Genomic DNA, 14,108 nt, shown 5'->3' on the forward strand with positions numbered 1-14,108 from the left:
TCAGTTAAGTGCATCTGATACCTGCCATGTTCCATAGGGTTTTGGAGATGCTGCCATTTTAGGCGTACCCTTTAATTTAAATTCAGTTCATCAATCTTTTTAATCTATCTCCTTTATGACCCTTTTAGGTTACACCTACTTATTACCTAAGCATATATGGTTGAATCTGAATGGATGAAATGGAGAACACAGTTTGCCTGCCCAGAGATCAAACTTTGTTAACACCATAATTAAACCAGCTTGGTCAAGGAGTCTTCTGACAGTGGGAACTGTAATCAGTGCTGACTTTTAGAACACATACTCTTAATCTGATGCCCATGTTTCTATTTATGAGGCTTCTGATCCAATTGAGAGAATCTTGGCTCTTAATTCAGGCCCTAGCCCTGCCACCCGATTGACTGTTTACAGGAAGTCACACCAGCTCCCAGGATTTAGGTTCTCCTGTGTAGTTAAAGCCCTCCCTGCTCTAATGTTTTGAATACTTTAACTGCTGTGGGGAACTTAGATGATACTATACAGCTGATCACATATGAAATGGGCTCCTTTATGGTGTCCAAAGGACTGCTTGTCATTTCTTCTGCTTGTTTACTTTGCACAAAGTCCACTCATTCAGAGTAGAAGCAGTTATGCTAGTGAATGGGATGGGTCAGAATGGACGTCCATCTGATAGTTTACAAAAGGAGTCAAGATTCTGTATTTAAACGGGAAGGGAGCTAATTAAATTATGCTTATTCTTTGCCCATCCTGGATTTTAAGTGTTCTCAGGTTAAAAAAAAATTAATAGTTACTAATAGTTACAAGAGCTCAATGAAGGTTTTAATGCCTAGAAAGAGTCACATTGAAAGGATTTGAATTTACTTTTGTGATTTGTGGCCAGTTTTGCATTTTTGTTATATTTTTGAATAATCAAAAGCCTTAGTAAGTGAAAGTATGACTCATCAGTAATATCAGGACCTGAATACATTTTCTAAGACCTATACAGTTATCTTATCAAACTTGGGTTTTTTCTTTAAAAGCAGTAAAGTTGTTTATTTTTAAAAGGCAGCCATAATTTATTGAATCCAAATGATGAAATGTTTTAGTAAACAAAAGGTAGCTTGTCGTAGAAACCACTGCATTTAAAATTTTTTTTAATTTTTTTTTTTTTTTTAGCTAAAGCGATGGGGAGGGGAAGAGCAGAGGGAAAGAGGATCTTAAGCAGGCTCCATGCCCCAGGCATGGATCCCACTACTCTGAGATCGTGACCTGAGCCAAAATCAAGAGTTGGATGCTTAACCAACTGAGCCACCCAGGCACCCCCAAACAACTGCATTTTTGTTCAGAAGTACAGTAATTACGGTTTCAGATTGAAACTATAAAATCGAAATAATTACTTTGTTTTCTATCTTAAATATTAAATGAATCAAGCTAGTAATTTCAAAAAAGGAAAAAGGAAAGGAATTAATAATATTTGGGTACTCTGCATAGAACTTTTAAAACTTTTGATAGAATCATTGTAAGTATCATTGGAAGTTCAAGAATGGCCTTCACAGAGGTATTAGAGAATCACCCAGTACTGAAGCATTTTTAGGATCCAAGCCCCTTTTCTTTTTATGAGAAGAATCAATACTGTTGAATATTTGGGGTGCAGTGAGCTTTTAAGGTTCATTTTTTTTATCATAGCCTTGGAGAGAGGCAGATGTTTGTTTTTAGTTAGTATTATGCATGGTTTTTTTAAATTATTATTCAAATATTGTCAGAGTCACCGTGGAGAAAAAATTACAACCATCTGAGCCATCTGAGTCCTCTGTTTCTGATTAGAATGTTCCTTCACTTTGAAGGCAATGTCCCAGTTTGGTTTAAATATTCAGACTAATTTCCCCCTAGAATTACCTCTTGCCCCTTCCTTTGCTGGGCCCAGGCATCCTGTTTCCAGCAGGCTTGCTGTCTGCCCTGGATGAGTAATCGGCATGGCACCCGGTGCATTCAGGCAGGCCTGTGTGGTGGAATCGTCATACCTAGTTATGTCTGCACACCTGATGTTTTATTAACCAGTATTGATTTTTTTCCCCTGGGGACTTTTTTCTTCCTGAAAAAAGGCAACCTTGCAGGAGTGAAAGGCATTGCAGGGGATGAATTTCTAATGAACCCCTTCTTTCCCTTCTAGTGACTTCTCTTTAATGTAGCTTCATATTTTAAGTGCCTGAACTGAAATTTCATTTTAAGCAATTCCATTTTGATAAAATCCTTTTAAATCTGGACTTTCTGTAAGGTTATTTTTATAAAGATTGTGCTGCTTGACTGAAACGCTTAGTAGCGCCTGTAAATTTGAGCATTTCATTATAGGTTGCAATGAAGCATGCTCACTTGCAATGAAATACATAGAATTTGGAACCATTTGAGTAATGCTGAAAGAAGTAAAGAAGAAAAAAAATCTCATGTCATATTTCAGGTAGTCCTAAAGTTTCTTCGTGCTTGTTTAGGGTTAGTTCAAAGAATTAAAGGAACAGTGGAAGTTACAAACTATTTCAACTATTTCTTATCATAAAATGAATATGTAGCTCATTGGTTATTTTGTGGCAGGAAAGGATTTTTTTTCTTGCATTAGAATGTAAACATTTACACTCTGTATTCTACATTAACTTTTATAGAGGTATCTAAATGCTAAATGATAATGTAAATACTTCCAAGCTTTTTTATCTCTCGGCATAACTTAGATTTTCTTTTCTAAAAAACAGTCATACTTTGTCATGTGTATATATTTGTTAAACTTAAATGCTAGCACAGATTTACATTTTTGCTATAAATTAAGGGGGGTTTGATCATTCCCTTCTGACTCTGAGCTCAACTGTAGGCTGATTGTGCTTTCCTGGCTGCAGTGGAATTTGTGGCCTCACTCCATCAGGCATTGTGTACAGACTGCATACACACTGTTAGTTGTCAGTGGATGAGGGTCCTCATGAGTCATTCTGACAGCCAGCTTGCACTCTCACAATAAAATAGGCCCTGTTCTGTTATTTCCCTGCAGCTGGAAACAAGCCTTCTCCAAGGAGTGCATATCTTCCAAGGCATTGCAGATCACTTACACATTCAGAGTCTTGACTTTGAAAATGGTTTGATTTACTAAATGTATACTAATGGCACATTAACAAACTGACCTCTCTGTCCTTCTTGCAGTTTTTGGCACTGGGCACACATTATGGCAAGGTGTATTTACTTGATGTCCAGGGGAACATCACTCAGAAGTTTGATGTAGTAAGTATACAGTATGAAATAATGTATGAACTAGACTTTGTGCTGAAAATTTGTGCTTTACAGTATTGGTTTTAGCAGTTTGTGGTAATAATCTAAAGAAAGTGCCTTTGTCAATTAAATCAGAGTACTTAGAATCAGAGTAACTCTGAATTTTATAGTATATGCTAAAAATTTATAAAGGTGAACGAAAAGTGAAAGAGGTCTATACATTTAATATTTTAACTGCATATCTTTCTATGTAAACCCCATTTAAAAATTTATTTTTATAAATCCATTGAATTGTAATTCTTTAATTGTAGTCATTTTGCCTTAAATGGAATATTAAAATGCTTCTATATGTGTTCTTTTAAATTAGAACAGTGTGGAATCTCTAGGCGAATTGTTATTAAAAGAAGAATAACTGCTTTTATTAGTGAATACTGGCCCTAATTTATATACAGGGGAAGTTGTGAAATCCTTAAAGTGTGAAGCCCCCTCATTTGGTCAATTGTCAGTACATGTCTCACCATCTTCTGTAGATGCCAAAGGTAATTGAAGATTGATTGATCACCTTGCTGGTTCAGTTTATTTCTTCTAAATATAGAAGGCTAATATTTTATGTGAATGTTTTGGTGCTTGGATACTTAGGGGATTATATCGATTAAAGAGCTAGGCTTTTTAATTTTTTAATTGTGATTTGGAATAATCGAGGATGAAGGAAAGGTGGAATTTGAAGCTTGACCCTGGTGTTTAAGATGTACCTTGAAAGTTTCAAGAGCGTCTGTGGTTGTGTGCGTGTGAACATTCGGAGTGAACAGGGTGCTCATTTGAGGGGCAGGCAATACTTTTTCAAAGACAGCATGAGCACTTGTTGAAAGACTGATCTATTATAAGGCATTGGTGCAGTTTATAAAGGAGACCACAGTTTCTGAAGTTGGCACATTGTATATGAAAGGAATAGGTTGCTTCATTTTCCTTAAAAGAAATTGAACCACTGAATGTTGACAGAATCTTGGGAATAATAGTCCAGGAAGGGACTCAGGCCCGCTAATCATACTACTACCTTAGGCAAATTGTGGGTTCTTGTTTTGCTTCAGCATCTTTCAGACAAGAGGAATAAATGTTGGAACCTCCCTGTACCTCCTAGACACCCATCTTAGTGACTTAAACGTTTGTTCTTTCAGTCGCCATCCATTCAAGAACGTGTAGCTGATGCTGGGAAGAACTCTTTTTTGGGGTGTTATCTGTATCTCCTCACCATAAAAGCAAACACAAACAAAAAGCAAAAAGGAACAACCAAAAAAATCTCACCCAACTGGTCTCTTGAACTTTCTGCTCTAGGTAGAGGATTATGTGATGCTCTGCTTCTAAAGACGTCCTTTAAATATTGTGTAGAAATTACAGTGCTTGATTGTTGAGGTTCATGGGTATACCTGCTGGGTCCATTGCCAAAAGGGAGGCCAAGAAAAATGCTAGAGGAGTTTATTCCTGTGTTTGTTCACTCATTCATTCAGTCTTTGTGTCTACTCAGTGTGAGCCTTCCCTTATCCTTTTTGATGTCAATTTTATGTCAAGTATATCCTGTATCCTCTTTTAGGTAATTTATGGTATCATCTCTAAATTTGCCCACATTGTTTTCCCCCCTTTTTTTTTTCCAGTCTATCTGTATGGCATCTTGAAAGTGAAGTTCTTTAGAACCTTGCCTGTCAACCTGCCCCCCCCCCTTTTTTTTCCCTTTCCTTTCTTTTCCTGGCAGGAGAGGAAGTTGGTTTGATGGTATTATGTTTACCTTATCAAAGAATTTGATAGTCTTCTACAGAAGTTTTCCATGAGACCCTAGCTTCTTCATGACCATTATTACCATAGTAGGCTTATGGCTTTCATGTGACAAGTTTCATATTGCCCTCTGTTGAAAAGAAACCATAGTCTACAGCTTCTCATCTCCGAGTTTTTTTACTATATTATTTTCCTGTATCTGATGATCTGATTGCTTTGTGGGGCTCAGTATCACTCCTTTTAAAAAAGGATTCTTTCGATTCTAAAAATACTAGTATGACTTGAATTTGCTGCTTTTCTTTGAATATAATGGTTGCCATTTTAATCCAAAACTTTATTCTTCATTAGAAATGCAGTGAGAGTGAACACATATTTTTAAAAATTAATGAATAAACACTTTCAACTTTAGTTTTCACTTCTAAGTGGGAATAATTGAAACAAATGAAAATTAGATAAGATAATAATACCTTATGTTTGCATAATGTTTATTCCCACACGCAATATCTCTTCACCCCAGTCACTGCATTTATAGTTTTGATCGTGGTAGTTTTGTTTGGCACAAGGGTGGGGGCGTGCAGGAATCTCTAACAAAGTTCCCAAGGGATTCTGCTATTTGAGCTGAGATGGAATCATTATTGCACTAGAGGCGGTCTGACTTTATTTTAAATACATATGAGGTAAAAGAAATAAACAGATCATTCAGCATGTTGAAGAAAGATATTTGTTTTCTCATTAATATTTCAGGAGAAATACTGTGTGGCCTGCAGTTCCACTTGTAGGTATACATTCAAGACAAATGAGTGCAATGTGTATGTACGCACACACACACACACTCACACACAAAACATACATATAAAAGAGTGTTATATTGATTAATTCATAATAGCTCCAAACTAGAAACCACTCGGATATTAATCATTCATAGAATGGATAAGTAAATTGTGGTATATTCTGAGCAATTAAAAAGAACAGATTGTACGTGTAACGACACAGATGAATTTCACAGACTTAATGGTCAACCAAAGAAGCCAGACACAAATGTGTACATGCTGAATGCTTCCTTTTATATGATGGTCAGGAAAAGGTGACACTAAACTATAGCAGTAGAAGTCAGATATTATTATTTGACCTGGGAGAGAGCACAGGAGAATCTTCTGGAGTGGTGGTAATAATTTCTATTGTGATAGCTTCCCCTATGTATACATATGTAAAACTCACTGAACTGTATATTAGAGATTTGTGCTCTTTAGTCTGTATTTTGCCTCAATAATAAATACACAGAAGTACCTGTACACTTGTATGTATCTGACCTTGAGCAAAATTCAGAATTCAAATTATCCTTTGTCTGTTGAAGCAACTCTTCTCCTCACTTCTAAATATGAGCAAATTGGTAAGTTGGTCTCCTGTACAGGAATCTTTATATGAATGGATCACGTCACTGAGATTATTCCTACACCTGTATATTCTTCTACAATTACATTAAAAATATAGATAGAGAGGATTCTGTGTTACCCAGCTATCTCTGACTGTTATTTTGTTGCTTGAGAGTGAAAACCACTGAAATGTTGCCTTATTTTTGCATGTCGATAGTCATATTTCAGGATACTTAAAAGAAATATCCAGATATGTTAATGTTTTAATGACAGAGGTGGGTTTTTTTTAGAGGTCATTGCTAGATATCAGTTTATATTAATGCAGACTTAATTGATAAAGTTCACTTCTCCTTAACTCACAGAGTCAAATGAAAGGCCTAGCTTTTCAAATTAAGTGCTCATGTTGCTAAGAGAATTGCCTTTAATATAGATCAGGCCATATTCCCCCGAATAATGGCTGTCTTAATGCTTACACGGTGTATAACATAGGACTTCAAAATTCTTAGGGGATTGCGAATATCTTTTAAATGTCCACATAGTATTTGTGCCCGTATAATGCCATTAAATCATTGTAGTTACTTTCTCTTAAATACCTTCCACTTTCCTAAGCATATTAACTTATGGCTTACTGATTAGGAGTGCTTACTTGGAAGCAATGAACAAGTTATTTTGGAGCATTATTCCATATGTTTTAAATCTTTGTTCTTTTAAGTGCACTAGAGGGAGAGCAGAGAACTCCACTGACCAAACATAAATTTTTGCTGTTTACCTTCATGTGTTTTTCTTCTTTTGCTTGAAATGGAAAATGATACGGCTTTGCTGTCTCGGTGCCGTGGCAGGAGATATCAGATAAATACCTATAAAATGGATGGTTACAAAAGGAAAGGGATAAGAAAACAAAATAAAACAGAACAGGGGCTTATTGGGCATTTTGTATTAAGATAAATACCAATTTTTTTTAACTAAATCTCTTAAGAGGTAGGTTCAGGATTCTCCTTGAACTCCACAGATAGCAGAGTCTATTGATGTTTCTATTCCTGTTGTTTTATTTTTTTTTTTAAATTTAGGATTAAACTAACATACTGTATTTCTTACTGCTAATCTTTCATACTTCCTCATGTTCATATGCTAATAAAATCTCTGATCTCTAGCAGAATTTAAAGTAGATTTGCAGGACAGTAACTTAACATCCCTTTCCTAGAGGGTCCTAGTTTCTGTTTATCCCCTGCTCTCGCCCCCATCAGTCTAGTTCCTGTCTCCAAAAACACTGGGTGACTTCCCAGGTGGAGTTGTTACTCTATCTAGCTCAGCACTCAGGACCCTGGTTGGTCAAGTGGCCAAACCTACCTTTGTGATCTTCCTTTTAGTTTCTTTGTCCTCCAATCATTCTGATACGCTCACCATTTTCTGAGTATTGCCTCAGACATGCATGTTTGCTTCCATGCTTTTCATCACATCTTTCTGGAATGCCTTTCATCTTTCTTTCTGTTAGTTCCATTCTTTCTTCTGAGATTTGAACCTAAACTTCTACTTTTGGAAATTAACCCTTTTATTCAGTAGTATTTATTAAGTGTTTAACATGTGTGTAGATTTTTCCTAGTCACTCTGGATAATGCAGAAAGTCATCAGAGTTTAGAAGCTCAGGAGACTTAGATCATTCTAGATATAAAAGATGCCAGGTACGGAAGCCTGAAGGAAATAGGACTGGAGCTGCTTCCGGTCTGTATTCCGTTGCTCTCTACATGCCTGCTTGCCCTGTGTATTCGAGACCTCCTTCACATACCTAGACATTCTGATCAGGTTATTTCCCCTACCTGAGTGTGAAGGGGTGTTCGTGTGATTGGTTCCTGGCCTGTGAATGACCATGGTGTCATTTCTATCTCTGGCCTTTGGAACTTGGCCATCTTTCAGATTGCGCTCCTGCCCTTCTGCTTTCTTTGGCTTAGAGGAGTTCATTTCTGATATAGATCAGCTCCTCTTTCCTGTGTCACTGAGACGTAAATGTTGTTTGTAGGATCATCCATCTTTTTTTCATGTTTCAGGGAAAAGGGCTTATCTGCCCTTTTATCTCTTGGCTAAGGTAATCCTGAAAAACTTAGTGTTCTCTTAAGCTTCTTAGACTGCATTTATAATATTCACAAATACCTTTTATCCTCAGCATGATTTGATCTCTTCCTCCTTTGTGTTATTGCCGCATCTCGATCATGTGGTAGTTTTGTTGAGATTATGTAGCATCTGTCATTCTTCCCATAGAATGTGAGCTTCCTGAGGGCAGTTTCTGTGAGTAATTTATCTCTGCATCCTTGGTGCTCAGCATAAAAACTGACAAATAATGAGGAATTGATACAAGTTGGCTGAGCTCTAATAATTTCAAATCTGTAAACTTCCTTATACCTGGACTGCTTTATACCTTTCTTTGCCATATCTGGATTGTTGTGTCTACATTATGGGAAATCATATGGACATGACCATTTATTTGAGAGTGAATACAGATACCATGCATTTGTTATTGCCCTGAGGAGCCCATCTATTTTGGGCTCCTTATGGGGTCAGAATAATATTGGGGTGACTTCTTCATTAAAAGAACCCTTAGAGCAGATCTAAAAATGTAAGCATTTAACAAAGAAATTCTGCTCTCCTCTTGGTCTCATGGCACTTACTTATCAACCTGAAGTAAATCCCATCTATAGTATGCTCTGCCAGATGTGGCATCATTACTTGGGAAGCATGGCATGTATCTTTTGATATTATCAAAGTGGTACATTGTTGACTCAAATGTGCTAGTGTCTGTAATACCTGTCTAAGGCTGATTGACAGGTCTCAGAGTCTTAGGTGTTGAAAGAACACCTTCTATATTTGGACTTCTTCTATATTTGGACTCTGCATTTTGAGAGATAAGAAATGTGTCAAATGAGTTAAGAATTACTTAAGTGGAAATCATTCTAACTGATGCCAAGGAAAATCTTATTTTCAATTTTATGCATTTTTGTATTAAATCATCTCCAGTTTGTGGATTTTTTATAGGTAGCTTGATAACTTTGGTAGCATCTATGCACAGAGGTCTAAGAAAACATATTCAACTTTAAGGATTCTTCTCTCACTTAGAACATTTACAGTGTTATGCTTGCAAAATGTTGTAATATAGGACTTTTTGGTGGTAACTGCATTTGGGCAAATACCCCTTAAATAGCTGAAATTTAAAGTATTTCTTCACTGAATGGTATCATCCTGGAATTCCACACATTTCATAGTCAGAGTTGTAATGATTTTAACTTTTTGGAATATGACTCTGAACTGGGTAGTCGACTGGGGGCCTGGCAGAGAACCTGTGGATTCCATTCTGTAGTAGAGTGGGTCCTCCATTCTGGTGCTGCTTCTTGGGAGTCAGGTGCCTATCAAAAAGTGAGCACATCGAAAGGATTATAAACCGTGTGGAGGCTCAGGAGGTGTGATTAACTTTGCAAGTGGGAGAAGCTGAAAATTTCAAGTGAGCATTTTTCGATTGTTGGAGTGAGTCTGGACAGGGTGATGCATTCTTCTTACGAAACAGGGAATCTGAAAGGGCAGGGAACATTTATCACAGCCTTTTTACCTATATATATATTTTGTTTTTTCCACTAGTGGCTTGAGAGTTGGGGAATGGAAAGGGAAAAAATGATGAGATGTAATGAGAGACTTCAGCAGGTTTGGCAGAAGGGCCAAAGGAGAGAGAAGGGAAGTGTCTTCATGGTGACTGGCTTTGGGATTGGGAGTGTTTAAGAAGTGAAATGAAACCATTAAAGTGTGATGGTAAATCATACGTCATGGCCCAGAAGGCAGGGGTTTTTATATATGGGCAACATATGAGTGTCTGTGTATAGCTTGATAACAAATAATTTATACCTTGAATTAGTAGTATATTACTTTTTCCTTAAACAAGCTCTCATTTTCCATTCGAATAGCTTTGCTTTATTAGCCTTCTCTAGAAATTATTTGGCTGAAATTCACAAGTATTTTTTATTTGATAGAATCATGATATGTTATGATAATTGGGAATCTGCAGGGTATTTTGTCATCTCTCCACCCAAGACATGAAATTCTTGAAAAGCAATCTTGTCATTTGCCTGATGAGTCCTTTTTTTTTATATTTCTAGTAAGGAGGAACTTAATACTTCTGGGAGTACCAATTAGGTTTTGTTAGTGTAAATTGATAGCAAGGGAAAAATTCATATTAAAAACTAAGTAAAATGGAAGAATATATACCACCAACAACCTCTTAGAATGGCTAATGTGACAAAGACTGACCATACTAGGTGTCCGTAAGCATGTGGAAAAACTGGAACTCGCATACACTGCTGTGGAAATGAAAAGTGGTAGAACGATTTTGGAAAAGCAGTTTAGTGGTTTTCAGAAGCATTAAACATAATACCCACCCTATGCTCTCTTCTTTTTACCCTGAGGAAATGAAAGCATATGCTTGTACAATGGCTTGCACATATATGTTCATGTCAGTTTTATTTTGTCACAGCCCCCAGCGTGGAAACCATCGATATGTCCGTCTACAGAGGAATGGATAAACAAAATGTGGTATATCCATACAGTGGCATTCTACTTATTAATAAAAAGGATTAATTTTTATTAATTAAAATTTATTTTTTTTAATTATTTTTTTTAATTAAAATTTATTTTAATTAAATTTAATTAATGAGCTACTGATAACGTGCTACAACATGCATGAATCTCAGATCTGTCATGTTAAGTGAAAGAAGTCAGACTGAAAAGCTTACCTACTGTATGGTTGCATTTATATAAAACACTGGAAAATGCAATCAAATCTATAGTGACAAAAAGCAGATAAGTGATTGCATTGAGAGAGGCAGAGGGCTTATAAAGTGGCATGAGGAAACTTTCAGGGCTGATAGATATATTCATTATATTGATTTTGGGGAAGATTTCACAAGTCCATATGTATGTCAGGACTTCTCAAATTTACACTTTAAATATGGCAGTTTATTGTGTTTCAATTGTATCTGAGTAAAGCTGTTAAAATTAATAACTATGAAAAGACAAGCTACAGAAAAAATGGAATAATGTGTTTTAAGAGGTGACATTTATATATCAAAATATTTGTTATTTCCATTTATGGAAGCCCAAATTGTTGGGTATTCTTTAAAGTGCCTGACATTATAAACAGCACCATACAGAATGGGATCTAGATTATCTAATTACTGGCTTCTTCTTTGGCTTTTCTTTAAATTATGAGTCAAAAGAAAAATATTGTCTTCTATAAGTTTTTGCATAACTTCCTTGTTTCTGACCAATGAAATATATGGCTGGAGAAAATACCAAAATTTTAGCTTCTGTGACAGGTGGAAGAATTTTGCCAATATATCAATATATTTTTCCTGTTTAGGTTCTTTTTACATAAGTAATATGCTCTGTATTGCATATCCCTTTTTGGGAGGAGAATGACCTTTTATAGAAATGATACAGTGACTGAGAGTGCAGTCAGTGGATCAATGAGTATTTGTTTTCCATTTCTCCATAGCATGGGTACTCTCAGATGGTGTAAAAATGGGCTTGTCTGAAATAATGGAATGAGTAGCTTCTGTGCTAAGTATCTTGTTGGGGTCTAGCTACCTTTTTGGCAGAAAGTCTACCAGAGTTTTTCTACTTCTAAAATAGAGTTTTATCTCAGGATTAAATGCCCTATTGGGTGGTGAGGTAGTCTAATCATCTAATTCCGTTTTACATTAGTGGAAACAAATTAATACATTAGGGCACTTTGTTTGCCCAGGGATGGAAACCCAGCTTGGCCAGGTTTAACAGTGGGAAATACTGGCTTCTGTTGTAAATCAAGTTGAAGTGGGGATACCAGGCTCAACACTGTCTCACAGTATCCATCTCTGGAATAGGCTCACTATCTAGCAGGCACCATGGTCGGCCCACAGCCCAACACTGATGTCACAGCACTGTCATCCTCATAAGCGACATAGGATTTCTTCAGTAACTGGCAAAAACCTACCAGGAAGGGCTTTCATGGGCCTAATGGGGTTTATGCTTGTACCTGAAGCAGTGGCTACAGGTGGCTTAGTAAGATACTCTGGCCAGGCTTGAGTTAGGAGTAGGTATTGGATGTGGGAAGGAGGGAGCCCCACTTTAATAGAATTTCTTAGAGTAAAAAGCTGGTCTGTTACTCTCCAGGAGCCAACTTTCTAGTGCCTTATACAGTAACTGAATGATGCTCAACCTAGAAGTGATACCAGGGTGAACGTCCTTGGGTGGGCTGAGGAATCTGGTGACTGAGTCTTTCCTTTGAACACATCTTTGAGGTAAAAAAAATCACTGGTTCAGATGCTGTGAATGCTCATAAGGTTTTGCTACAGCTGCTGCCTTTCAATATACTTAGATTTTACCTAGTTGTACTCCCACCAGCCCCACATGAGAGTACCTCACTGTATCTTGTCACCAGCATTAGCTGTTATTCAAAAGTTCTTTGCCACTTAGATTTCTAGAAAATGGGAATTTATTGATTACTTTGTATTTTTCTTGTTACTAATGAGGCTGTTTACTCTTTTGAGAATTGTTAGTTTGTATACTTCATTGGTATGTGTGTAAAGTTCTAAATTGATTTGTAATTAAAAAGTTCACTGTTTACAAGGAAAAATAACAACATTGATCAGGGTGGATTGTGTGAAGAAGGCTCAAAATCAGAAGTCACTGCAAGTCACATTTAACAGTTGCCGATAAATCTTTCTATTAAATGAAACACTGATGATTTGCTTTTAGGATAACATCCATTTTCACACTAAATTAATACTTTAAATCTGAACTTTATTGTTTTTGTTCATACACTTGTCTTGATACTTTTAAGTTCTGTAAAAGCTGTAATCACAGGGTGTTTGTAGCAAATTTTAACTGCATATTTTTGTTAAAATATTACTTCTACCACGAACTCTAATCAATAAGGAAAATACAAACAACCCAGAAAGAAGCTGGGCAGAGAGATAAACAGGAAGTTCTCAGATGGAGAACCCTAAATGTCTCTAATAACCATGTGAAAAGGAGCCCAATTTCTCTAGTACTGATGGAATAGTTGAGAAAATGTGAAATTTTCTTAACTAATAGATACCATTTTACACTCATCAGTATGACCAAACATTTAAAAGTCTGATGAGTACCAGACACTAGATGGTGGTGGCGGCCAGGGAATTGGGCACTCTTTTCAGGTGGCAGATGAAAGAGTCTGGACACATTTTGTCAGATGAGTGACATATGCCTTCTAGTCATTGGTTTATCTTTTAATTCCACATTTGTGATGTTTTCAGTTCAGAAACTTTGGATGCAATAAATACATATTAATCAATTCATTTATAGTTTGTACTTTTTTATGTCTTCTGAGGGAAAACTATTTTGCCCCTACTAAGTCATAAAGATATACTCTGTATAAAGTTTTCCTTTTTTACATTTAATTCTTCGTTCTTCCTCAAGAAAAAAAAAACCCTCACTTCTGTGAAGAGGAGGATTTATTCCTTGGTATCAAGATGGAGTCTGCAGTTCTTGCTTTGCCAGGGAAAAGAAAAATTACACAAAAATTTGCCACCCCCTGAACCTGCTGGCTTCACATTTTCTTTCCCTTTAGGCCTTGACTTGGTTGCATTATTGGGAAACGCAGCTGCCCTGGAACAGATGTGGGAAGAGAAGTGCTGATGGGATTTTTGGAGGTGAAGGCTGACAGGGCAGTGATGCCCAGCAGAAGGGAGGCTG

At 36.6% G+C, this 14,108-nt stretch overlaps 1 protein-coding gene across 3 annotated transcripts in view; it reads left to right on the plus strand.

Annotated features, from left to right (window-relative positions):
- The window catches only part of VPS41 (VPS41 subunit of HOPS complex), a 173,266-nt gene that overhangs the window by 38,277 nt on the left and 120,881 nt on the right, over window positions 1-14,108 (plus strand). For all 3 annotated transcript variants that reach the window (XM_025449198.3, XM_025449199.3, XM_049096283.1), the window contains exon 4: window positions 3,157-3,234. In XM_025449198.3, the coding sequence (XP_025304983.1) occupies window positions 3,157-3,234 (78 nt within the window). The remainder of the gene's footprint in view (window positions 1-3,156; window positions 3,235-14,108) is intronic.

This window comes from Canis lupus, chromosome 18 (assembly GCF_003254725.2).
Source record: "Canis lupus dingo isolate Sandy chromosome 18, ASM325472v2, whole genome shotgun sequence".
Classification (NCBI taxonomy): Eukaryota; Metazoa; Chordata; class Mammalia; order Carnivora; family Canidae; genus Canis; species Canis lupus.